This window comes from Tamandua tetradactyla, chromosome 13 (assembly GCF_023851605.1).
Source record: "Tamandua tetradactyla isolate mTamTet1 chromosome 13, mTamTet1.pri, whole genome shotgun sequence".
NCBI lineage: Eukaryota > Metazoa > Chordata > Mammalia > Pilosa > Myrmecophagidae > Tamandua > Tamandua tetradactyla.
In genome coordinates, this window is record NC_135339.1 from 26,635,256 (window position 1) to 26,659,276 (window position 24,021).

At 44.6% G+C, this 24,021-nt stretch overlaps 2 protein-coding genes across 2 annotated transcripts in view; one reads left to right on the forward strand and one right to left on the reverse strand.

Moving 5' to 3' along the window:
* Positions 1-1,120: 1,120 nt before the first annotated feature.
* Positions 1,121-8,356, forward strand: NODAL (nodal growth differentiation factor). The gene is made up of 3 exons (XM_077124454.1): positions 1,121-1,538; positions 5,680-6,377; positions 7,957-8,356. Exons 1-3 carry the CDS (start codon positions 1,121-1,123, stop codon positions 8,107-8,109), a joined length of 1,269 nt encoding a protein of 422 aa, XP_076980569.1. The 3' UTR covers positions 8,110-8,356.
* A 3,245-nt stretch (positions 8,357-11,601) lies between these two features.
* EIF4EBP2 (eukaryotic translation initiation factor 4E binding protein 2) overlaps positions 11,602-24,021 on the reverse strand; it is a 30,351-nt gene continuing 17,931 nt past the window's right edge. Inside the window, exons 2-3 of the mRNA XM_077125022.1 lie at positions 20,121-20,306; positions 11,602-18,037 (exon numbers count right to left, since the gene is read on the reverse strand). Coding sequence (XP_076981137.1) covers positions 18,006-18,037; positions 20,121-20,306 — 218 coding nt within the window. The 3' untranslated portion in view covers positions 11,602-18,005. The remainder of the gene's footprint in view (positions 18,038-20,120; positions 20,307-24,021) is intronic.

Here is a 24,021-nt window from a genome sequence, read left to right on the forward strand (position 1 = left end):
TGTGCCCGGCACATACTAAATGTTCAGTAAATGTTAGCCAGCTGCTAATGTGCTTATCATGGCTGGGAAAGGAGACTGGGAGGAGGAGAGAAGCCTTCTGTGCACAGGAAAACACCTGGGCAAGGATGTACATTTCTTTAAAGGTAATTCCAGCTGGGACCTGACTTGACACCTGGAAGGGAGGCAAGGCCAGCAGCGCTCTTGTGCAGATAAGGAAACAGGCCCGAGGGTGGAAAGGAGTTGTCCTGAGCCTGAAAGCCAAAACTTGCAGAATGCAGACAATGACTTTTCCCCTTAAAACTATGGGATAAAAAAACAAACAAACAAAAAACCATGGGATAACGTGGTCTGGGAGAGACAAGGCCTGACCCCACTGGAGGCTCTCCACTCATGGGAGTGGAGATCACCTCGTTTGCTGCCCCTCCATCTCGTGGCTCCAGCTACTTTACAGATGGAGGAGACTTTTTCCTGGCCACTCCTGCCCTCTGTCTTCCCTGAGAGAGGGTGGGCCATGGCGGCACCCTGTCTTCCTAAGCAGTGCCCTTCAATAGATGACGCATGCTATTACGAACCTGTGGGTCTCAGCTGGAGCTCTGTCTGTTCCAGCCACCACAGAGCATCCAGTAGTTTCTCAGAGACTGGTCCTTTAGACAGGCTGGGGACTCCCAGGAAGACCACGGGACAGTACTGGGGAAGGTGGCACATGTAGGCTGCCTGAAAACTGCCGGGACCTCCCGCCATCTCCTACCTGCCCCTGAAGGAGCCAGACATCCCCTCAGGGCCGAGGGAGAGGAAGGGCAGGGCTCCCCGGAGAGGCAGCGGTGGGGAAGCTGCGATTCAGACCTGGGAGTTGGCCAGCGAAGCGCCTGCTCTGTCTTGGAACAAGGCCTCTGGTCCCCAGAAGCACCCAGGCGGGCAAGCCAGGACTCTCCTCCCCACTGAGCTCCGGTCTCGCCCGGCCCCAGCAGGGTGTCCTTCCAGCCCACACGGGGATGGGGGCGGTGGTGGCTAACGCGATCTTAAAGCTTCTCGGCAGGGAGCGAGGGCGGGGGCGGGGCGGCTGCGGGGGCCCCAGGGTATAAGAGGTGGAGGCACCGCTTCCAGGTCCGGCCAGCCCACCATGCGCCGCCTGCCGCCCTTCTTCCTCGTCCTGGGGACCCTGCTCCAGGCAGGCTCTGCGACGGTGGCCACCGTGCCCCTCCGTACATGGGGGCAGCCCTCGTCGCCGTCCCCTCTCGCCTATATGCTGAGCCTCTACCGCGACCCGTTGCCCCGGGCGGACATCATCCGCAGCCTGCAGGCGCAAGGTAGGCGGCGCCGCCCGGCCCCGACGGGCACCCCGGGGCCTCCAGCCTCGGGATCCCGGGAGTGCGCTGAGTTCCGCGGTGGGAAGGCCGCCCTCGAGGGTGTAGGAGGGCGCTCGCAGGGCGTATCGAGGACCTGGGTCTACGGGTGTATCGGAGCCTGCGGGGGTGGAGGATGGGGTCTCCGGGCCGAGGTGGGGAGGGAATTCCGGGCCCCAAGCTGTGTCTCTGAAGGTAATCTCCGCGTCCCGGGTCTTGGTTGGGTGGGGAGAGAGCGCAGTGCTTTAGGGCGGGCGCCTGACTAGGGGCCTGATTTTCTTGTTTCTTAAATTACTACCCTCCAGGCGTCTCAGTTTCTGCATCTGTAAAATAGGAATAATAGTACCTCCCTCATGAGCCTGTAAGAGGGCCAGATGACAAAGTACGGGAAACGCATAGCGCAAAGCTCGGCAGAGGAACTACAAATGGTAGTTATTGTCGCTACAGTATTTTCGCTGGTTGAATTCTTTCCCCCTCCCCTCCTTTTTGCGGGTGAGGGATTTGGCGTCGGGAGTGTCTCAGGTACAGGGCGAGCTTGGAAACTCCGGTATCAGGAACATAAGGTCAGGAATTAGAGTTCAGAGATCCGGAATTAGAGCAGGGGTGCCCTGAACCCCAAATCTAGAATTGAAGCAGGCTTGGGTCCTCGAGCCCGGACAGCGGAGGTGGCAACGGTCCGAGAGACACGCACTTGGGACCTAGATTTGGAGCGGGGGCAGGAGAGAGGTCTGTGTAGATGGTGACCTGGGAGTACCGCCGCCCTGGGGACGGAGCACCGGCGCGAGCAGGCAGGTGGGTGCAGAGGGGAGAAGCCCCGACTCAGGACTCCTCTTGCCCCGGGCAATCCACATCCCGCCGCCAGGGAGCCCCAGCCGCTCGCACCTCGCCCCTCCTCCCGGGGCCAGACGGCCCTCCCCAGGACTGGGGCGCAATCCACATCCGCTAATCTGATCTGAAAGGCCGCCCGCCGGCCCCTCGTGGCCTGGGGGCGGGGGGCTCCCCCACCTCTCCAGCCCGCCGGGTTCGGGGTCAGGCAGCCCGTGACCCCTCTCCAAAAGGGTCATCTGGAGACCAGCCCCGACGGGGGATGCCCTGAGGGCGGGGCAAGGAGAAAACTGCAGGAGCGCTTGGCCCCTCGCCACAAAGTGACCCGGAGTGGGATGGGGCAAGGGGAGTGGGATGGGGCAAGGGGAGTGGGATGGGGCAAGGGGAGTGGGGGAGCGGTCTTTTCCAGTTCCCTTCCTCCTCGCGGAAGGTTCGTGAAAATTTGGGTTTCCGTCCTTCAAATTTGTGTTTTCAGTTCCCAGCGTGTCCCTGGCACACCACTTAACTTCTCTAGTCCCCCCCTCCCCCGCCTTTTTTTTAAATAAGGGAATTGGCTGTTGTTTTGGCGGGGTTTTATAGGAGCTGCAAGGACATCCTGCCTGGAGAAGGCTTGGAGGGGAGGGATGTCCTAAACCAGCCCCTTGTCCTCTTCAGTTTCTTTGTAAGCTGCAAAGATAGGGTGATAGGGTGAAATGGGTCTTGGAGTCAAATCAAATTGGGTTTGCATCTACAACTGTCACTGTTTAACAGCTGCTTCAACTTCTTCACCTTGGGCAACTGGGAAATCAATCTTCAGTTTCCTCACCTGCAAAATGGTTCAAACTGTGGAAAAGATTTAGGGGCACAATGCTTGTAAGGCACTTGGCACATGGGAAGCAGTTCATGGTCAGCCCTCTTGGAATTTGTATTCACGTGGAGTGGGCACTCGGTGTCATACCCCACTCTTTTCTGCAAACTCCCTATGACTTCCTCATCCTCACTATATGGATGGCTTTCAGGGTGTCTGTATTGTCAGGGTTCTCTAGAGAAACAGAACCAACAAGAGATACCTGCAAATGTAAGATTTATAGAAGTCTCTCACACAGCCATGGGGAGGTACAAATCTAAAATTTGTAGGGCAGGCTGTGAGGCTCCAGTGAAGGCCCCCAGCAGATTCCCCAGGAGAGGGTGGCTGGCTGATGTGGAGAGAGAAATTGTCTCTTCTAAATTCTCCTTAAAAGCCTTTGGTGATTAGATTAAGTGTCACTCATTGCAGAAGACACTCCCCTCAGCCAACTGCAGATACAATGAGCCATGGATGCAACCAACGTGCTCATAATTTAAGTCCATGAAATGCCCTCACAGCAGCAGATAGGCCAGTGCTTACTTGACCAGACAAACTGGAACCAACACTTGGCCAAGTTGACACATGAACCTAACCATCACAGCATCCATGAACCCCTTCCTGGTGCCTACTTCAAAGTGACATTTGTTTAAGTGGGTAGGTATGGTTTTTTCTTGGGAGAGCATTCTTAGCTTACCCCAGGCTTCGGTGACCCCCAAAAGATCAAGAGCCCCTACTTTAAGATGAACCAGAGCCAGATCTAGGAGAACCCATCAGCATAAAGTCCCAGGGAGCCCTTGGCTTGGAGATAAAAAGTCAGGTCATGATGCAGCACTCTTCCAACTGGAAGGAGCAATCTTCCCTGCCTCCTCCATAGGCAATGCCTGCCCTGTTTCATTTACAGATGACTTCACGCCCTTGTCCAGGTCTGCCCCTGCCTGGCCAGGCACCTTCATATCTAACTCATGGAGCTGGATAATAATGAAAAAGATGAAAAGCCTTAGTTTGTTGAACTTTGGTGGCTGTGCTGGAACAAGCAATTTACATGTGTTATCTCAGGGAGTTCTACACTCAAAAAAGGAAAGTAACCTGTTTAATGTCAGTTAGCAATGGCAGAGCCAGAATTTGAATTACCAAGGTTCAAATAATCCAAAGCCTCACTTTTAACCACTGAGCTTCCTCTAAATAGCCATTTGCAGATACTTGAGATAAAGCATTTTAAAACCACTGGCCCCAGACCTCCTAGGGCAGGTGGCCAGGACCTGCTGTTTATCTCCACTTTTGGTAGGATCTGAAAGACCCACGGAATGCCTAGTGGCCAGGTGGTGCTCCAGTGGGTGATGGATAATGATAACAACAGCCTCCTCTTCCTCACCTTTGGAGAGAGTTGCTAGTCAGGAGCCGGTTATTGCTTATTGGAAGTGCTAACGAGGAGGGAAGTAGAAATTAAGTGAAAAAGAGCAGCTGGAATTGGGCTGGGAGGAGCTGCCAGGAGGCTGAGGCTGGGAATTGTCCCCTAATAATGCAAGCTGGATTTCTCAGAGAAATTAATATCTGCTTTGTGAGACAAGCAAGGAAAAATGCCATGCAGTCCACCCAGAGGAGACCTAAATCAGAGGTCAAATACCTCCAGGATCTCTACACAAAAGCATCACAGACTCCCTGTTTTTATTTCTATTGAACAACCCTTGGCTTTAATTTAACAATAAGCCTTCAAACCTTGGTCCTCCTGATAATACCAAAATGCTTAGAGCATTACTCTGCCCATTGCAAGAAGACGGAACTGGGCTTGAAAAAAGTTAAAGATCACTTTTAACTGACCTGAAAATATGTGCTGTTCCCAGACTGCAGGCCAAATTAGTCCAGGACTTCAACAAATGGAATGTACTTCTTCACTCCTATTCATTCAGTTTGGGTTTGGTTTTTTTGGTTGAGTGGAGCAGGGCTGGGGGTGTGATTGCTGTAAATCTGCCCCAGGTGAGGCGTGGGGTGTGGACGACCCCAGGCAGGAGGAGGTGGGAGCCTGCAGGTAGATGGGAAGAGCCACTGTGTAGAAAACTGAGGTCTGTGCACAGTCGGGCCTAGAATGTTCTTACTAACCTATTTGTAAGGTTGCCAGAAAACTCATTAGGTTGATGCCTCCCTCCTTGGAAACTAGTGGGGATGAAGATGGCCTGTCTTTGATTTCTATTGCCTTTCCCAGCCATTCCATTTCTACTTCAATGTGCCTGGGAAACCAGAGCCCCCTTTCCAATGAGAGGAAACAGAGCAGGGAGGCTGTGACTGGTTCCAGGGACATAGGCAAGAAGGTTCTAGGCTTGGCCTTAGACTGGGTGTGTGGAGATGGAGAGACAGAAACAATCAAAATTTTACCAGATGTTCTCTGGCTGCAGAGGGTATTGAGGGGTGGCTGGTATCACATTGATTTGGAGTTTGGGCTTTGGAGTCGGGTATGCCCAGATTTGACTCTTGGCTTTGCCAGCTCCCAAGAATGACACCTTGGCCCGGTAATTTAACCTCCCTGTGCCTCTATTTTCCTCTTCTCTAAAATGGACACACTACCATTACCATTCAGGGGGTTGGTGTGAGGATTAAGAAAGGTGATTTTCTTAATGATAAGGGCTCAAGCATGAGTTGCCAGGGGAACCCCCCAACTCAGCCTACTTTTACTGTTTTTCTCCCACCCAGATGTGGAGATGCAGGGGCAGAATTGGACCTTTGCTTTTGACTTCTCCTTCCTGAGCCAAGAAGAGGATCTGATGTGGGCTGAGCTACGGCTGCAGCTGCTCAGCCCTGAAGACCCTCCCTCCGAGGCCCCACTCTACATTGAGATTTTCCACCAGCCAAAGCTGGATGTGGAACAGGACCCAGCCGATTGCCTGGAGCGATTTCGGATGGATCTATTTACTGTCACTCCATCTCAGGTCACCTTCTCATCTGGTAGTGTGGTCCTGGAGGTGACCAGGCCACTCTCCAAGTGGCTGAAGCACCCTGGAAAGCTAGAGGAGCAGATGTCCGGTCCAGCCAGAGAGTGTTGGCAGTGGCCACCCAAGCCACCCAGTACTGATGTACTCCTCATGCTCTACTCCAACCTCCCCCAGGAGCAGAGGCAGCTGGGTGGCTCCACACTCCTGTGGGAGGCTGAGAGCTCCTGGAGGGCCCAGGAAGGACAGCTCTTCCAGGAGAAGGCCAGGAGGCACCGGCGACAACACTTGCTAGACAGAAGCCAACTGTGTCGGAAGGTCAAATTCCAGGTGGACTTCAACCTGATCGGCTGGGGCTCCTGGATTATCTACCCCAAGCAGTATAATGCCTACCGCTGTGAGGGCGAGTGTCCCAACCCCGTGGGGGAAGAATTTCATCCAACCAACCATGCATACATCCAGGTGTGTTGCTGGGGCATGGGGGTCAGGGTGGCAGTGAGCTGTGAAGGACAGGGGGAAGACGTAGTCTTACTGCTGGATAGAAGACAGGATCCCAGCTTCGTTATTAATTCCCATGTTTATTCATACAGTTATTTGAGTACCTACAATGTGCTAGATCCTGTGCTAGTTAATAGGGATACAGAGGTGACCAAACGAACATGCTCTTGGAGCCTACTGGCATGCCCCATTGTGTGACCTTGAACACATGGATTCTTTCCTAGGATTAGGAGTAGGTGATCTAGAGGGTCTTGGGTCCTCTCCAGCCTTGACTTTCCAGAAAAGGAAGTTAGAAATCTGGACTTTGGGGATAGACAGACTTGGGTTTGATAGCTACTTCGTAGCTGGAAGATATTCATCAACTTGCTGACAATCTGAGCTTGTTTTCCCACCTGTAAGACGGGGATAATAATGCCATATTTCATAGGGGTATAGCAGGGTTACGTGAAATGAGTGTGTAAAGCATGTGTAGTAGTTGGCAGGTAATAGGCATGTTTAATGACAACTTACCAGAAGTCATCAGCAATTCACTGATAAAATGGGGGCCATGTATGTGAGGCAATGGCTGTGATAATACTGTTTCTGTCACTACTTTTGCTGTCTAAAACAGCAGTTGGTCACCTTTTCACAGGAGTAGGCAAGGCCAGAGGTTGCTACCTGGTGCTACTAATCAACCTAAGGTCTGGGAGGTGGTGGGAGGAGAGGAGCAGAAAGGAGGACTGGTGGGCTAGAAAAAGAGGATGAGATGGAGAGAGACAGAGCCTGATGTGATGGCTCTACCCCTCCCTCAAAGTTCATATGGGACCAAAGTGTTTTTATTTTAATTCATGAGACCCTGGAATGAGAATCTCTTGGACCTGTAATACATCTTCCATGTCACATCTGAGATGAGGTTCACGGGCTCTGGGGAACATGACCATATGAGCTGAACTCATGTAAGGGAAGCAGTGAAGGGGGCCATTGTACTTACAGGCTTACCCAAGCTTCAATCCACTCCCCCAACCTATTACAGCTCACTCAAAGGGAACTAGATACCTAGAGTCCCAATCACTAACTTGGACCCAGAGTGATGTTAAGTGCCCATAGGATGGGGGCCTAGTCCCAAATGCCAAGGGGCAGTTACCTTTTCTCTTCCTGACTTTATCTGCCCTGCTCTGGGCAGCAGAGCAAAATCTCACAAGAATTTTCACCTAACTCTGCTTTGTATTTTTGGAACTAAACAGGTAATTTCTTGGAATACTTTAGAAACTGGTTTTCACTGTAGACTAGAACAGTAAAATATAAAAGTTAGCTACTACTCTACCCAGGCACATGTAACTTTTAGAATCTTGCTGTTTAAAAGAAAAGCATTTCTGCAAAAAAAAAAAAAAAGTTTAGTCATTGCAGTTGACGATGTATTGGCATGCAATTCTTTTATGAAAACAACTATTTTTGCTCCCCAAAACTGAGGTTTTTACTCCCCAAAACTGAGGTTTTTACTCTTTACCCAGAAATGATTCTGAGCTGAGCATGTGAATTGACCCTCCTCCCCTTCCTTTTACAGAGTCTGCTGAAACGTTACCAGCCCCATCGTGTCCCCTCCACCTGCTGCGCCCCCGTGAAGACTAAGCCATTGAGTATGCTGTATGTGGACAATGGCAGGGTCCTGCTAGACCATCATAAAGACATGATTGTGGAAGAATGTGGGTGTCTCTGAAGAAATGTTGGAGGGATGCTGGATTTGCCTATATCCCGGAAGGTTGGGAAGCTCCTGGAAGACATGGTAACCATCTGATCTACTAAAGAGAAACAAAGAGGGGCAAGGTTGCTCTACCCGCCAGAACTGAAGAGGAAGGGCTGCCCACTCTATAACTGCCAGGCTCTGTGGAGTCAGGTGCACTACAGAGACCGCTGTCAGGAAGAGGGAGGAGGAAGACCAAGCGAAAGGGCCTTCTGGGTTTTCTCTTTACCGAAAAGACAATAGCAAGTGAAAGCACTAGTGTGAGAGTTCTTTACATGATTTTTTTAAACCTGTGAACCCCCTGAAATTGTATGCAAAAGTTGGGGCATGTGTGCATTTTTTTTTTTTAAATGGGACAAGGTCAATAGCTTTCATGTATTCTCCACCTTCCAACCCCCAAAAGATTCTCCCTGTATTAGATGAAAACAGTCTGCTCTTGTTAACACAGGCTGGCTTGGGGGACCCCCCAACTTCTTTCTGGCTGTCCAACTGCAATCTGTTTGCCTTGTCCAGAGGCTCCTTTGAGTGGGTCTCTATTAATGAGTTGCACAAACAATAAAGCCTTTGTATAGTTCTCCTAAGACAGCTGGTGTCTTTGAAGGGAGAGGCAGGAACTCATTCAAGTGAACTGGTCATGTTGGACTATAGAAGCTGGAGCCCTCAAGCATCGCTGAATTAGTTTGTTTCAGCAGACATAATCCAAACCTACTAAACTGGTGACATTCACCTCAACCTTTCAATGCATGCTGTTGAGGCCCTGGAGTTTCCCACCCAATAGAGGTGAAGGCCGTGCCCTGGGTGGCAGGAGTCTTGGGTTATGGTCACAACTCAGCTACTGAGAAACTATGGGACCTGTAATTCATTATAAGACTAAAGAAGATAGATTCTCATGTATTCTTGTTAAATGTCTGGTTGCCTCAGAAGAATCACGAGCTTTAAGTCACAGTTTTAAGTCATCTCTCTAAAGCTTATAAGGTCTGCTAAGCCCAGTCCCTGCCATATCTCCTCTGCCTACTCTTTATCAGCCCTTTTGTTGTACAGGGTTCTAAGACTGGCTTAATTTTAGGTTCCTCAAAGCAATATAGAAAAGGGACCTAAGCTTTCTTTTTTTTTAACGGGCAGGCACTGGGAATTGAACCTGGGTCTCCGGCATGGCAGGCAAGAACTCTGCCATTGAGCCACCGTGGCCCATCCCTAAACTTTCATGTAGGAAACTCTATCACCAAATACATGTCAGCACAGGTGTTCATCCTCTGCAGAGACATCAGTTCTGTGCTTACCTGCTGATCTTGTTGAACACTGCCAAAATAAGGGCACTTGTCTACTCCAGCCTTAGGAAAATGACTCATTGTGTGGGAACCTCTAGAGTTTGGAGTGACTCACCTCAAGTCTTGGTTGACTCAAGGTACTATTCCTCGCCCAGGCAGGGGCTAGGTTTACTAGAGCCAGTCTTGAGCTTAAGAAGCCTCTATAGTCTAATTCAGCAACAAGGCTGACCCAGTTGCTCATTTCTCAGAATGGAAATAGACCCGCCCAGGTTCTGTCCTAACCACAACTGAAAATCACCATCAGATTCTGCATCTGACACTACTTAGAGAACTGTAGAGCTGGGGTGGCCTTGTGAGGTCAACTTATGCCATTCTTTTTTTTAAACAAGACCCGAGAGGCTTAATGGCCTGACCACACAGCTAGGAGTGGCTGAGTGCTGGTCTCTTGGAGATGTTGTTCTTAATAGCACCCAGAGATTTTTGCTGACCTAGCTTTGGATCAAGGCCTTAGACTTTTGGAACCAAACACTTGAACCCAATCCCACTATCACACTTACATTCTTGGTAGTGAAAGTCCCATCCCATGTCCTCTGGAACATCTTTGCGAAGTAGGCTCTTATATGGCTGGGGCCAGGGAAAGCTAAAGGTCAGGCTATTTGTGGCTACAGTTTGTGGGAGTGTTTACAGTTAACAGCTATATTGATTCAGAGAACCTCCCTGATTGAAGGGGCACTGCTTCATATAAAGATGCAGGCATAAACTTGTTAAACTTTGTATTTTGCTGGCTCCTGTTGAAAGCTCAGTGTTTACTGTGCCAGCAGAATGACCATTCTGCTGCTGGCTGGAGGTATTTGAGGTCAAGGCCACTACCCAAGCCTGCCACACAGCCCATGGCCCGCAACCCTGAATGCTTTTTAAATAGAAGAAATGCTACCTCCGAGAACTGTATCTTATATTAACCTGGGAGTCAGGAAGGGGCTGTAATAGAATAGTAAGTAGTTATTTTAACTTTCTGAAGGCAAAAATCTATTGTTCAAATAACAGTGCCAAATCCATGGCTGAGTCAGAAAAACTTGATGTATCACTGTCCTTGGCTAGGGAAGTGTGTGAGATGTAGAAGTTGGTAGAAGTGGAGGAAAGGGAAGACAACATAAGAAGAGAAGAGAAACATGGGATAGACAAGAGTAGGAAAATGCATGTAATCCCCAAATAGCAGCATAGGTGTGAGGCTTATCTTCATCTTGAAAGTCTCCTTTTAGCAGTAAAATTCTTATCTCCCTACCCTAAATTGACTGGGGCAAAATAAAGGATGTATCAAAGTGCTTTCAAAATTATTTTGGCCCCATCTTCCCTTAAAGAAATTCTTTAGGCTGGAATTCCCTAACAAGGTGGTGGCTACCGTTAGCAAGCCTACTCCACTCCCAAACTGCAAGGGAAAAGGAGACCCAGTCTGAAGAGCTTCTCGTTGTGCCTGCCAGCAGAGCTGTCTTAAGTTCTTTAACGATAATTACTATTTCTTGAATTATTAACATACCAGGCATGGGTCAAGTGTTTTACATTATCTTGCCAGTGCCTCACAACAACTTAGAAAACAGTGCTTTCTTAATCCCATTTTAGAGAAAACTGAAGTTTAGAGAAACCAGTAGCCTGCTTGTAGTTATGTGGCCACTAAAGCGGGACAGCTGGAATTCAAGCCTGTCTGACTTTTAAAGTCTGGGCCCTAAATCTCCACACTATCCTTTCAAGAATACATTTCCTGAAGTCCAGTTCTATTCTGTGGGCCTATGTTCACAAGAAAATCTAACACCTGAAAGGACACAATTCTCCTTCTCAAGACCATTTGAGAATTGCTGGATTAGCAGTAGCAAGGCACATGATGCTCATGGGGCAGAGACAGTGCCTTTTCAGAGAAGAGGAATATTTAGATCTCCTCATGGCTGGTACTCAAAGGGCCTCCTTCCATGTATTTGGCCCCAACACCAAGGTGCAAGCACAGAACCAGGGGTCTTGCTTCTTTAAAGGGCCATAACTCCTTGCTTATCCAAGGCCAAACTGACAAGGGTGCTCCCTAAGTGTTGCAAAGAACTGATGCATAACGAAGCAACTACTTTTGCCCATCTCCCTTACCAGCCAAGAGCCCTAAAATGTCAAACAACCCTTGGGATATCATCTGAAAAAAAACATTCAATTAAACATCAAGTTGATACTCAAGATCTTTATTGATTTAACCGTAACAGCAACCATTGGTGAGAATTTAATTTTTTCTTAATTTCCAAACACCTGCTGTTTTGAAGGGTGGTTTTAAAAAAAACAACAAAGAACTGATGATGAATCATACAAAATTGCCCCAAAGACCACCCAGTGCCCTCTGCTCTCCATCCATAATAGTGCAATAGATAGGAGGAGTGCGGGGACAGCCACACCAGGGAGACAAAGGGAAGACCAAGGGAAGTGCCAGCAGTCTCCACTTCCCCAATCAGAATGTACAGAAGTGGGCCCCTGGTGGCACTAAGCCAGGGAAGGGTATTTTCTTTTTAAATATTTTAAAGATGCCTAAAATGGACAACTGAATTATGTAAGTGTCCTCTGGGCTCTCCCAGACATCTTTAGGGTTTTACCCCCTGGGGTTGCAGAGGGACTCCTCACCCCGGTGGAGAGATGGGCCCCATCTTCAGGGGAAGGAAAGGCACTGGCTCACAGGACTCAGTGACTCGGATACAGACATCCGGAGCAGGATGGCTCATCCACACAGCTTAATCGTCACCTCTACTCAACGTTGTGTTCCTTCCCACTCTTGTGGCTTCAAGTAAAAATTACCCTTGGCGTGGGCCTGGATTTCTTTTTTTTAAAGATTAAAATGGAGAAGGAAGGGATATACTGAGGGGCTAGAATGGATATTCTATGCTAGATTCATATAATTCTCTAAGCTTGAAATGTTTAGGAATTTCGGTTTTAAGCACCGGCAAGAGCTCCTTTTGGAAATTTCAATGCGGTCAAATGATTATCAAGCATTGCAGCATCTCATTGCCAGCCTCCCACACTTAGAAAGGTAGCAGAAGGAGAGTTTAAATACCCTGGAGAATCTGTCTCATCTCAGTAATATTTTCCACTTGGCATCCATGACATACAGTTTGATCTGCCAGGGTCACAGGCAGAGGTTAAGCAAAGAGGCAATAACAGACCACCTGAACAGGGACTCAAAAGACCTCTCCTAAATCTAAGCTTTGACAAGAGGTATCAAATTCCAGGACCAGCCCAGAAAAGAAATTTAAATTCCAGAGGGTGGGAAAGGTGAAATGAATGATTAATTCAAAAAACTATGTGAGACAACCATCTTTATAGTCGTCAGCAAGAAATTTCTGTGAACTAGCCTCAAGGAAACTCTTAATACTAAACTGAAAAACCATTAATTACTATTACAGAAATGCTCCCGGAGTATAAGAATTCTAAAGAGTGTGACCCAATTATATCAAGCTTGGATTTCAACTTTTCTTAAAAGTTGAGAGATAACTAACTGTGGGAGTCACCACTACCCCTTCAGAGTCCAGACATAAATCACCCTCCCACAGAAACAATGCTTCTTTAAAGCAAATACTAGCCCCTCCCAGATGTTATGGGTGGGAAAGTGATTGGGTTTCGCAAATTTATAATAAATAGCTGCCCACACACATGTAGTCCAGATGACACGCCAAGAAAGCAAAGTTCTGAACCAGACAGAAAAGGCAGCAGGGCCTCTCTCTCTAAATGGGAATTCAAAAAAGGAAAGGCCTTGGAAGGCCCTGGCTTTAAGCCACTAGTAATCAAGACAGGAAAAAAAGAAAAAGATTCAGTCTCCAGGATGTTGCTGCCAACAGGCTGAGTCCCTTACCAGTTGTCTTGATTCAAAGCAGGCATTAATATATACTAGCTGACGGATGGACTCCCGGGGTGAAATCCATTAAGTATTCTAATAGTAATGTGGGACATAGTGTTTTAAACTAGGAAGGTAAGATCTAGGAGTCCCAATCAGAAAAAAAAAAAGGAAGAGTGGGAGTGGAGGAAAAAAAAGACCGTTTAGAAGGAAAAACAATCCATTTGAAGGTCCTTTTCAAATGAGTTCCTTTCTTCTGGGAGAAGTACCTTTCGTATAGCTGCCTCCGTAGTGATACGTCTTTTCAAGTATACTCTAAAGTAAAAAGCAGGGCTACATACAGGAAGAAACTGGGAAGAAGCAGAGCTTAAATAAAAACAAGAATTCGCATCTTTAAGATGTCTGAAATATTTAAAAACTTGGTTAGGAATGCGTGCCAAAAAAACATGTCATAGACATTAAAAAACTTTGCTGAACCGACAAGTCTCATTAAATTTCTCTTGAGGGTTAAGACAACACTGGTTCTCATTAATAAGTACATTTCCATCAGGAAGCCAGGAACCAGGAAGGCACGGACAGTTAACCTGCATGCTGGATTTAAAGGAGCAATCAAGCACCACCAAACATGTATAATTCCCAGCTATTCCTCACTTTATTGAGATGTTGTTTCTTGGGTAAGAGACCTGAACCATCTGTTTAAGCTGATGTGGTTGGAGACCAGGTACCACACATTGACTCTGGTGGGAACCCGGATTTCCAATACCATTATTTGTTTCATTCAGAATCTAAACTGTTTCCCCTTCTTAAGTCCAATAACTTAACATTCACTTCACTTTACTCCTTTTGCTTGACAGTCCCAACTCCAATTAAATTAGCTTTAGTAGCTCAGCTGAAAGGATCTAGTTCCCTTTCTTGGTCAATTCCTGGCCAAGAGAGATAGCAAGTGGTAAATGACTATAAGAGACACAAAGTCTAGGACTTGCAATTGTGTCCTTAGGTTGCTGGTAGTCAGATGGATGTATTCATGCTATACTTCTCCTGGGAGTTGCTCTTTCTTCCCACTCCTCTCAAAAATAAGTGTGTACTAGGGAAGAGAAAAAGCCTACTTCTATCCCAGTTTGTTGATGCACATCTTAGAGAATTGTTTTCAGTAGTAATATCTCTCTCAGCATATCATTTACTTTAAACCTGGCTTCCCTGCTGATATGGTTTTGTCCTGTTGGGGACAAGGTAGCCCAGTGGAGACAAATTCTTTGATACTGCTCCATTAAAGAGGCAGAGGGTAATACCCCTCCCCTTGAGCATAAGCTGGGCTTAGTGGCTTGTTTCTAAGGAATGGACTAAGAAGGAAGGAACTGTGATTTTGGAGACTATGTCATAAAAGGCATTGCAGTATCTTTCTTGTCCTCTCTCTGGGGTACCATGTGCTCTAGGACACTCACGCTGCCCCATGGACAGACATACATGTTGAGAAGCTGAGGCATCCTGCTAAAAGTCACAAAAGGGGCTTGGACGCAGATCCTCCAGCCTCAGAGGACTGCAGTGCCACAAGATCCTGTGCCAAAACCACTACACTAAGCTGCCCTCGAATTCCTAACTCACAGGAACCATGAGGCCATGTTTGCTACTTTCAGATACTAAGTTTTGGGTAATTTGTTACACAGCAATAGATAACAACTGCAGATAGAACAAAAATTTTGACTTGGAAGCCCCATACCTAAGCCAGTCTCTCTATACCTGTGCTTTTGAGAACAATATACCCATTTAATCAGCACATGAAGAAGTGGTGCCTCAATGAACTACATAAACACAGTGCCTGTTCCCAGTGGAATTTAGAGGAAGGTCATCTCTCATTGATTGCCCCAGAACAGAAACATGGTTTCCTTATAAAAGAAAAGTACAAATGGTTACTAAGATTTTAAGAAACTTCTCATTCAGATGGTACCCTAAGGGTGATCCCCAAGAAAATGCCAAGATACATCTTCCATTTAGGGCTTCATCTGTGAGGTTCCTGTCAAACACCTAGAACTAAATCAACCACTGGATTCCAGCTTGCTCTGAAAATTACTTTATGAGGCATGACACAATGATGCCATCTATTGAAAGTTTATCTCTCGCCTTGTGGAATTATTTTAAAACACTGATATATGGCAGTCCAAGTATCTTTAGTAGTGGTGGCCTTCAGGGAAGAACTGCAGTGAGCAGTGAGGAGGTCCATGCAGAGAAGAAAAAGAGTTTGGCAGCTGCTATCTTATACAGCTGGCATTCCCAAGATTTACTAGAAACACGTGCTCTGCTTAGGGACCATGTATATTCCCCAAGATAAGAGTGGGGAAAATGGTATCTTGATACTGCTCGATCTCTCATGTTTTAAATCCACGCATTTCCCATTGTTCGGAGAGGAAGCCAAGTTTGCATTTGCAGCAATAAAGATCAAGAAGGGGACTTCTGCTCACTGATAAGACTGAAGTAGCTACGAGTTGTAGTCAGACTCCACAGGATGCCCAAGCCAGTATATGAAGAATGAAAAGCTTTGATCCCAAAGAATCAAGCTCCCAGGGGCCAAAGAGGTCCTGAGAAAGCTTCTTACGCAAATTTCAGTGCAACTTAAAAATTTCCAAGAGTATGTAAAGTGAAATTTGGAGTTTAATGACAATCAAAACAGGGATATATTAAACAAACAAAAATGCTTTTCTGGTCATCAAATTTTGGGACTCAAAACATCCCCCAAAACACTGGAGATCCAGCTTATTCCTGAGAGACAGCAACCATGACAAAAGGTTTTCACTCTTTGAACTACTCACATGTTGTAGCAGAAAACAGAATAAAGTTCCTCAGACATCCCTCTCTCTTCTGTCTAAAATGTATACACAAATAGGCTCTTTTCATAGTTCAAAAGAAAAACAAACAGCTTTCCTGCTTAACCAACTGGCCTATTACTCTCATCCTGGATTCTGATCTCTTAGTAAGAGTGTTCAGGGCACCAAATTCAACCAGAAATTCCCAGATACCAGTAGCTACTTCAATGATCTTTCTTATGAGGAGATGAATGTGTCTTTCTAAGAGGGAAAAATCTCTTTTGAGATTATTGCGCCAGTCAACAGTCACAGGAAGTGGAATAGGGAAGAGGGAGAAAGAAAAGCAAAGGAGTAAGAAAAGAATGAGGCTTTCATGATTGACTCACAGCCAAGAAGAATAGTCCAGTTCTACAAACCACCCACTATTAACTTCAAACATGCACACCCAAAACTAGAGGGAAGGAAAGCGCTCCTAAGGGCTAGGGAGATAAAGGCAGGTGACAGAACAGCAGATTCTTCCCCAGACATTTCTCACCTCCCTAACACTGGAAGATGTTTAATTAAAAAGTTGCTGTTCAAAATTGTACTGAAAACATATCTAAAAATAGGTCTGTAGTCATTTAAAAATAAATGGTCATCCCTCAGATAAGAGGAATGACAGATATCAGATACCAACACTTGAGGTACCTTTGATATGAATTTGAAAAATGGGCTGGCAGAGAAAAAGGAAGGAAAGGAAGGAGGGGGGCAGGAGAGGGAAGAAGGGGGAAATTCAGAGTACAATGGGGAAGGTAAGAAAACTGGGAAGAACAGGTTTATAAGTCCATGCTTATCTATCCCAGCAGCCAAACAAAGCAGATCCACAAAGGAAAAAAAATTCTGAAAGTCAACTTGAAATTCAAAATACAAGAAACTACAATCCAAGACAATAAATATACCAGTGCCGATTGGATTGTAAAACAGTAACTGCTGAGACTGGGTACTCAAATGGTACAATGCTCTTCAGAGGTCATTCATAAGTATTATCTGGCACAACACTATCTCAGGTCTTATTTACCAAGTGGAGCCTAAAGTGTCTCTATTACTTGGTAGAGCTCTGCTCTAGGAGCAGAGAAAATCACCTGGATATTTCTAAGTACAAGAGGACTCTGCAAGCAATCAGATGCAAGCAGACAGGAATGGGAGAAGAGGAAAAAAGAGTTGGTTACTAAGGGCCTCCTTTGATGTAGAGAGCTTAACATTTTTTTTTGCATAAATGCATTAAGTAAAGAAATGGAAAGACGAACTATATACTAAAGACACAACACATTCCTCCCAGAGGAAGGAGGAGAAAAGACCTTGAAACTGTGTCAGACAGTAATGCTACCAGAGTTGCACAAATGGTGCTCTGTCCCTAAGGACAAAACACTCCAAGTTCAGAAGGAAAGCAGCTCTCCTTTTGTTCATCACTTCCTTCAATAGTTTTAAATGTTCCAAACTGTCTCCTGCAGAACTGAACTACAAGTGGGATACAGGGAGGTGAGACAGAGGGTAAGGAACATGAATAATGCTGAACCTATCAAATTTCTGTATCCCCTCTCAAACTTCCCAGCCAGGTAGTTATTGGTAGGTTGTAAATAGGATTTAAGATTAAAAAAAGGGTGGGTGGAGGGCCTCAATAGTAAAATGATCAGGGAGCCAGAATTTAACTGTTTCCTCTGTGGGCTGCTTAGTACTACGGAAATATGCTAAGGCCTTCAATCTAATCTGTCTAACTGGGAAAAGGTACAGAAACAGGGAGAGGATATGGTCAGATGAAGCTCATCTCATCATTTGGCACCGGAGGAAGAGGAGGAGGTGGAGACTGCAAGGGGGATTGCTGGTACTGCCTCTTCTGTTTTTCAATGTTGATCCTATTGGCCAAATCAGATGCACATGTGTCAGTGTTGCTGCTTTCCTTCTGATCCATGCAGGAAGTCAGATGTCCATCTCAAACTGAGCATCATCCCCTAGTTAGGATGAAGGAAGTGAAAAGTTTAGTACAAAAAGGAAGAAGCAAAACAGTTTTAACTGTCATTTCCTTTGCCCCATTCTGTGTGGCCTTAAAACAATTATTCTGCTTTGCTTTTGGCTGGTCTTTATAATCAAAGAAATAATAGCAGTCAAATCACCCCTGGTGAGAAGCATTTGGGGAAATGATACAAGTGAAAACTTCACCAGTGTCCTTTTTTCTACAGGTTGACTAAACAGTAGCCCATGGGGAGCCATTTGCCACCTATCACTTTAGCACATTCTTCCGGAGGCTTTGAACTATGGCTTTGCTCTTAATCATGTTTGTCCATTAAAAATCATTTTGAATTTGAGGAAGCAAAATGCTGGCTCAAATACAGAGGTCACTAAGTGCAATCCCTGCATTTTACTTCAGGAGCTGACCATTTCCACCTCACTGTTCTGCTTTCACATAGATAAAAAAGACTTATCACTTAAAGTGTGTGTGTGTGTGTGTAGGGGGATGTTTATTTAAATATCATAGGCAATTCTAGAAAATGGGAGAAAAAATTCCCACATGAATCAAAAAAGAATATTCTTATAAGAAATAAGCTCTATTGGTGATGCCCTGATGAATTCCAGAGTGATCTGATCAGTGAGTGGAAAAGTATTTGCAAAGTCCCCTTCGGGGTGAGAAAGGGGAAAAACTCAACTTCCCCAAGTTGAATTCTTGATATTCTCACAAGCAGTATAGACAACCAAAGCTATAGGCTGAGCCCCCAGTCTTGGGGTTTGTTCATATGAAACTTAACCCCACAGGGGATAGGTTAAGCCTACTTAAAATTAAGCCTAAGAGTCACCCCCAAGAGAACCTCTTTTGTTGCTCAGATGTGGCCTCTCTCTCCAGCCAACACAGCAAGCAGTCTCACCACCCTTCCCCTGTCTATGTGGGACATGACTCCCAGGGGTGTGGATCTTCCTGGCAGTGTGGGACAGAAATCCCAGAATGAGCTGAGATTCAGCATCAAAGGACTGAGAAAAACTCTAGAATGAGCTGAGACCCAGCATCAAGGGATTGAGAAAACGTTCTGGATCAAAAGGGGGAAGAGTGAAATGAGACAAAGTGTCAATGGCTGAGAGATTCCAGAGTCCAGAGGTTATCCTGGAGGTTATTCTTATGCATTAAGTAGATATCACTTTGTTATCCAAGATGTAATGGAGAGGCTGGAGGGAACTGCCTGAAAATGTAGAGCTGTGTTCCAGTAGCCATGTTTCTTGAGGATGATTGTATAATGATATAGCTTTCACAATGTGACTGTGTGATTGTGAAAACCTTGTGTCTGATGCTCCTTTTATCTACCTTGTCAACAGATGAGAGGAACATATGGAATAAAAATAAATAACAGGGGGAACAAATGTTAAAATAGATTTAGTTTGAAATGCTAGTGATCAATGAAAGGGATCAGTAAGGGGTATGGCATGTAAAATTTTTTTTCTTTGTTTGTTATATTTTTCTGTTGTCTTTATTTCTTTTTCTGAATTGATGCTAATGTTCTGGGAAATGATCATGATGATGAATATGCAACTATGTGATGATATTGTGAATTGCTGAGTGTATGTGTTGGGAATGTTTGTGTTTCTTGTAATTTTTTTTAATTAATAAAAAATTAAAAAATAAAAAAACAAAAAAATGATATCTGCAAAAAAAAAAAAAAAGAAAGAAATAAGCTCTATTACTGAGAGTGATGGAAATGGGGGCTATTAAATTCTATTTTGCTTTGAGGGTGTGCATGTTTTAACCACAGACCAATAAAGCCTAGGCCAGGCTGTCCTTAAGGCATGGGTCAATCTTTGGGGTTTACCATTCCCTGATTTTGGATCCCACTGACACCTTCCTTCTCCCTATCAGATAAGATTTCATCATGATTTAGAACTCAAAATCTCCAGAGTGTTTCAATAAACCCTGGGGGTGGGGGGACATAAGAAATCTTAAAGGCATATAACTGAATATCAATTAAAACTAAAGCATCAACATTTTCCTAACCTATCGGAGACTGACATTCAAAACCACCCTCTTGGTTTCCACCACCCACATTCTCTTACCAACAGCATGCTTCCTGTCATGATTGTTCAAGTTGTTTAAATTGTTTACTTCTACTTTGGAGTCTTCAATTAAGGTGCCAGGGCTAGTCACTCCTGGGATATTGGGCAGATGGCAGGGTGGGGTCTGAGCCATGGGAGAATTGCGACGATCCAACAGAAACTTTCTATCATAAATGATTCGGGTTCCTGGAAAATAGGGTTGAAGAGAGTTCAAAACAAATTAAGGGGCTGTCAGCATATAATGATACCTAGGAATTTAGTTTAAGTCCCATCGAATCCTAATTCTTAAAGATTTTACAATCTAGGCACAAAAGATGAGCTACTACCTCCCTGAGTCTGACCAGGCTCCTCTGCTATCTAGAATGCCCTTTTTTCTCCTCTGTCTGCTTCAACTCCTGTTCATCCTTCAAGACGCAGCTCCAACATCAGTTCCTGTTGGGAGCCTTAAAAGAAACAACAGCAGCAGCAAAATAACTCTTATTCAATACATATCACTATTAAAAGGCTCCTCACACTGTATTTGAAGCTGTCTGTTTATCTATCATTCTCTATAGACTGTGAGTTCCTTATGACAGGCCCAGGTCATATATAGATCTGAATGAGGTCGTAATATTAGGTACTAAGATCTACATTAAGCAGATCTCAAAAAAAACTAAATGAAGGAATAGACAAGAAGTGTGTGAAAAAAACAGCCAAGAAAGATAGTCACCTTTCTGTCACTGATGTTCTCCCAGTTTTGGTAGGGGAACTGATGGCCTCTATTCAATGAAACAGAATCTGCCTACCAATAAGTGCTATCATAATGTTTTTTAAAACAATAGTTCCAAAGAGTACATTCTACCTGAAAAACAGTTAAGAAAACTTGCTGTGGTCTATTCCTTCTGTCATGGTCTTCCCAGGGTACTAATGGCTATAAATAAATGTACAATTAAAGACAAGTTAGAGATGCCTGATGGCCAGATGTAGTGGATGCCTGGCACTCTGCTGATAATTCTAAGACTATGACTGAGGCAGTAAGACAGAACGTGGTGATCAGTTAGTGATGTCTGTTAAGGGGGCAAGGGTGGGGAGGGGGAGTGGTAGCCCAGCGTATTTGCCATCCCCGCCTAAGTTAAAAAGGGGAAGCAGCCACTGGAGGTAGCAGGCTTAATTAAATCCAGAAGAAAAACCTGCTTTTGGAGTTTAGCCACCCAAATTAAAGACAACATTATATTTAAAACTAAAATTGTATACAAAGTCACCCAGTTTAAAGGGGGTGAAATCTAAATACTACCTTCTGGTAAAATGTTTTTAGGCTCTCAGGTAAAACAAAGAAACAAACAAGAAACCCAATAACTTCTGTCATTATTTATTGTAAGTCTGTTTAGGACAGATTTCCTCTCACAACACGCAACGGCTATATCCCAGGAGAACAAAGAGAACAGTAGTAATCTAATGAGAGGGAGCAAGTGGAAAAAGCAAGGCATTTTCTGCAAGAAGAAAGGAAACTCAGGAATTCTTCCAAAGGAAGATTAATACTTAATCTAAAGAAACAATGCCAACATTAAGCTAAATAACTGAGAAACAAGTTTCCAACCCAGTGATTTTCTTAGGATTAATATTCACAGGGTACCAGGATATACAAATGCTAGAGAATAACTTCCTTTCTAGCGGATGGAAAATAGTCAAACTAATGCCTTCTGAGGTGAGAAATGGCCAGAGATTCTCCTCCCACCCCTACATCCTTGCTTTAACAACTAAAATTAAGCACTAAACATATTCTCCTCTAGATAATACAACAAAAGCCACTTAGTCACAGGAAAGAATGAAGTTTTTCAAAATGGAAATGGATCCAGAATGTTCTCAGCCAGATTTCTATTAGCACATGAAGGCATTTCAAAACAAAACACTTAAAGTTTCAAACCATCTCCAAAGGATATTGAATATCTTTTTTACTATTTCTGTTGTAACTGCATTGCACACAATCATATTTATAGCTTACAAGAAGTGAAAATAAAATATCTGCTTTTCAACCTCTTAATAAACTATGAAGATATACTTTACCATCTTTAGAACACACTAGAATAATATTTTTGGGATTGTGATTACAGCTATCTGCATCAGAATCATCTGCATTGCTTGTTAAAAAATGGACTTTAACTCAATCAGAATTTCTGGGAATAGAAGCTGAAAACCCAGGTTCCACTCCTGGTCAAGTTCTCAGGTCATTCTTCTGTTCATTAAAATTTGGGAATTGCTGCACTAGGATAAAGGACCTAACTTCATCATCTCTTCCTTCTTCCAAATTCTACTAACAATGGTTTGAGACTAGAGGTCATCTGTTAGTTTCTCATTTTGACAGCTGTCAAGACCCAAAGAAGTGTCTTAATCAATTCATACCGCTAACTTTAGAGGCAGAATCAGAACTGTGGTCTCCTGACTCCCAGTCCAGTACTCTCTCCACTCTCATCACATCCTAAGGGTGGGGTTAGGTTGTCTAAAGTGAAAAAAACGGGAAGACAACTGCTACTTACATATAAAATAACACGGTAAAGAGCAGATAACAGAAAGCTATTTACTCAACAGGGACTACTAAGCATTTGCCCTAAAACACTGCTTCTCAATGGGGAGTTACTGCCCCCTAGGGAGTGTTACAGAAATTGTTGGCGGTGGTTTTGGTTTTAAAATATATTTGATCCTCTAGTGTGGCAGGGCTTGATTGCTTATATATTTTATGAATTACTTAATTCTTAAATTCCGTCTTATATATAATTATAGATGTGAATTACATGAATATAACAAATTCATTTCAGAATAGTAAAGGGAGTATTACAAAATAACGGTAATAAAAGGGAATGCTGGTATAGATAATCTCTGCTCTAAAGGACAGCACGGCAGAAATCAGGTTAATAAAAATAAGCACTAGAAGAAACAGCTCTAATTATTGTAAACCACTGTTTCTTTTATCCAGAATGTGAAATGACACATTGAAGGCTGAAAATGTCACAAAAGAGGTCTAGTTCCAGAGAGGGCGAGAACTAATTTTCCTAGTTTTACTGCTAAAAAATAAAGAGCAAAGGCCCAGAATCCATTTGTGACTAGACTCAATATCATGATATTAACCTCAGCAGAAAAGCTTTGCCTGCCTCCAACTAGCTCTCAATTCTTTAAGAACAGTTGGAAACTATCTGTTCCTGGTTTAAGGATGAAACAAGTCCTATATCCTGTTTTAAACATCATTTTAGGTCAAGGAAAGTAGAAATTCATCTTTACCCTCTTTGCTTTGAAATAAGAACTTCAGTACAACTCAAAAGGCATTTGGAAATAATGAGGAACGAGTCATTCTGGATAGCAGAATATAGCCCAACATTCAAAAAGTAAACAATTTAAATTATCTTCAAGTTGGAAAATATGAAAATAATATTGGATGAAAAATTTTAATATGGATTTCAACTTCCTACCACTGTAAACAGAAAATAATCTGACCCTTCCTTGATGGATCGGGGTCTTTATTATGAAAATCATTTTTTATACTACGTTGTGACCTGGAAAGCCTTGAGTTCTACACTGCTGATGCTCTTTACCTTACGCGGTACAGAACTCAGGCCCCAAAGTTTTGCTTGATTTGTCTCTCTCTCTCTCTCTCTCTCACACACACACACACACACACACACACACACACACTATAGTTTCTCTGTCTCCTCCCTCACTGCCAGTCTAAGAGCTACCTTTTCTCCACACAGGCTCCCATCCTTTAACATCCACTCTAACTAGATTTTTCTAATCTGTTGGGTTGGGAAATAATAAGCCATCTGCTTACTAGAACTCCATGTAAAATAAGAGCAAACAGGCTGAGGAAGGGGCCTGATGGCTCTCCAAAGGGAAGATGCTTTGCACAGCTGTTGTGTCATACCCACTTTTT

Excerpts from the sequence above, each read along its gene's own strand:
- NODAL (XM_077124454.1), top strand. The coding sequence starts at position 1,121 with ATGCGCCGCCTGCCGCCCTTCTTCCTCGTCCTGGGGACCCTGCTCCAG. Across the intron at positions 1,539-5,679 it reads CCCAAGCTGTGTCTCTGAAG|ATGTGGAGATGCAGGGGCAG; the intron begins GTAATCTCCGCG and ends TCTCCCACCCAG. Across the intron at positions 6,378-7,956 it reads CCAACCATGCATACATCCAG|AGTCTGCTGAAACGTTACCA; the intron begins GTGTGTTGCTGG and ends TTCCTTTTACAG.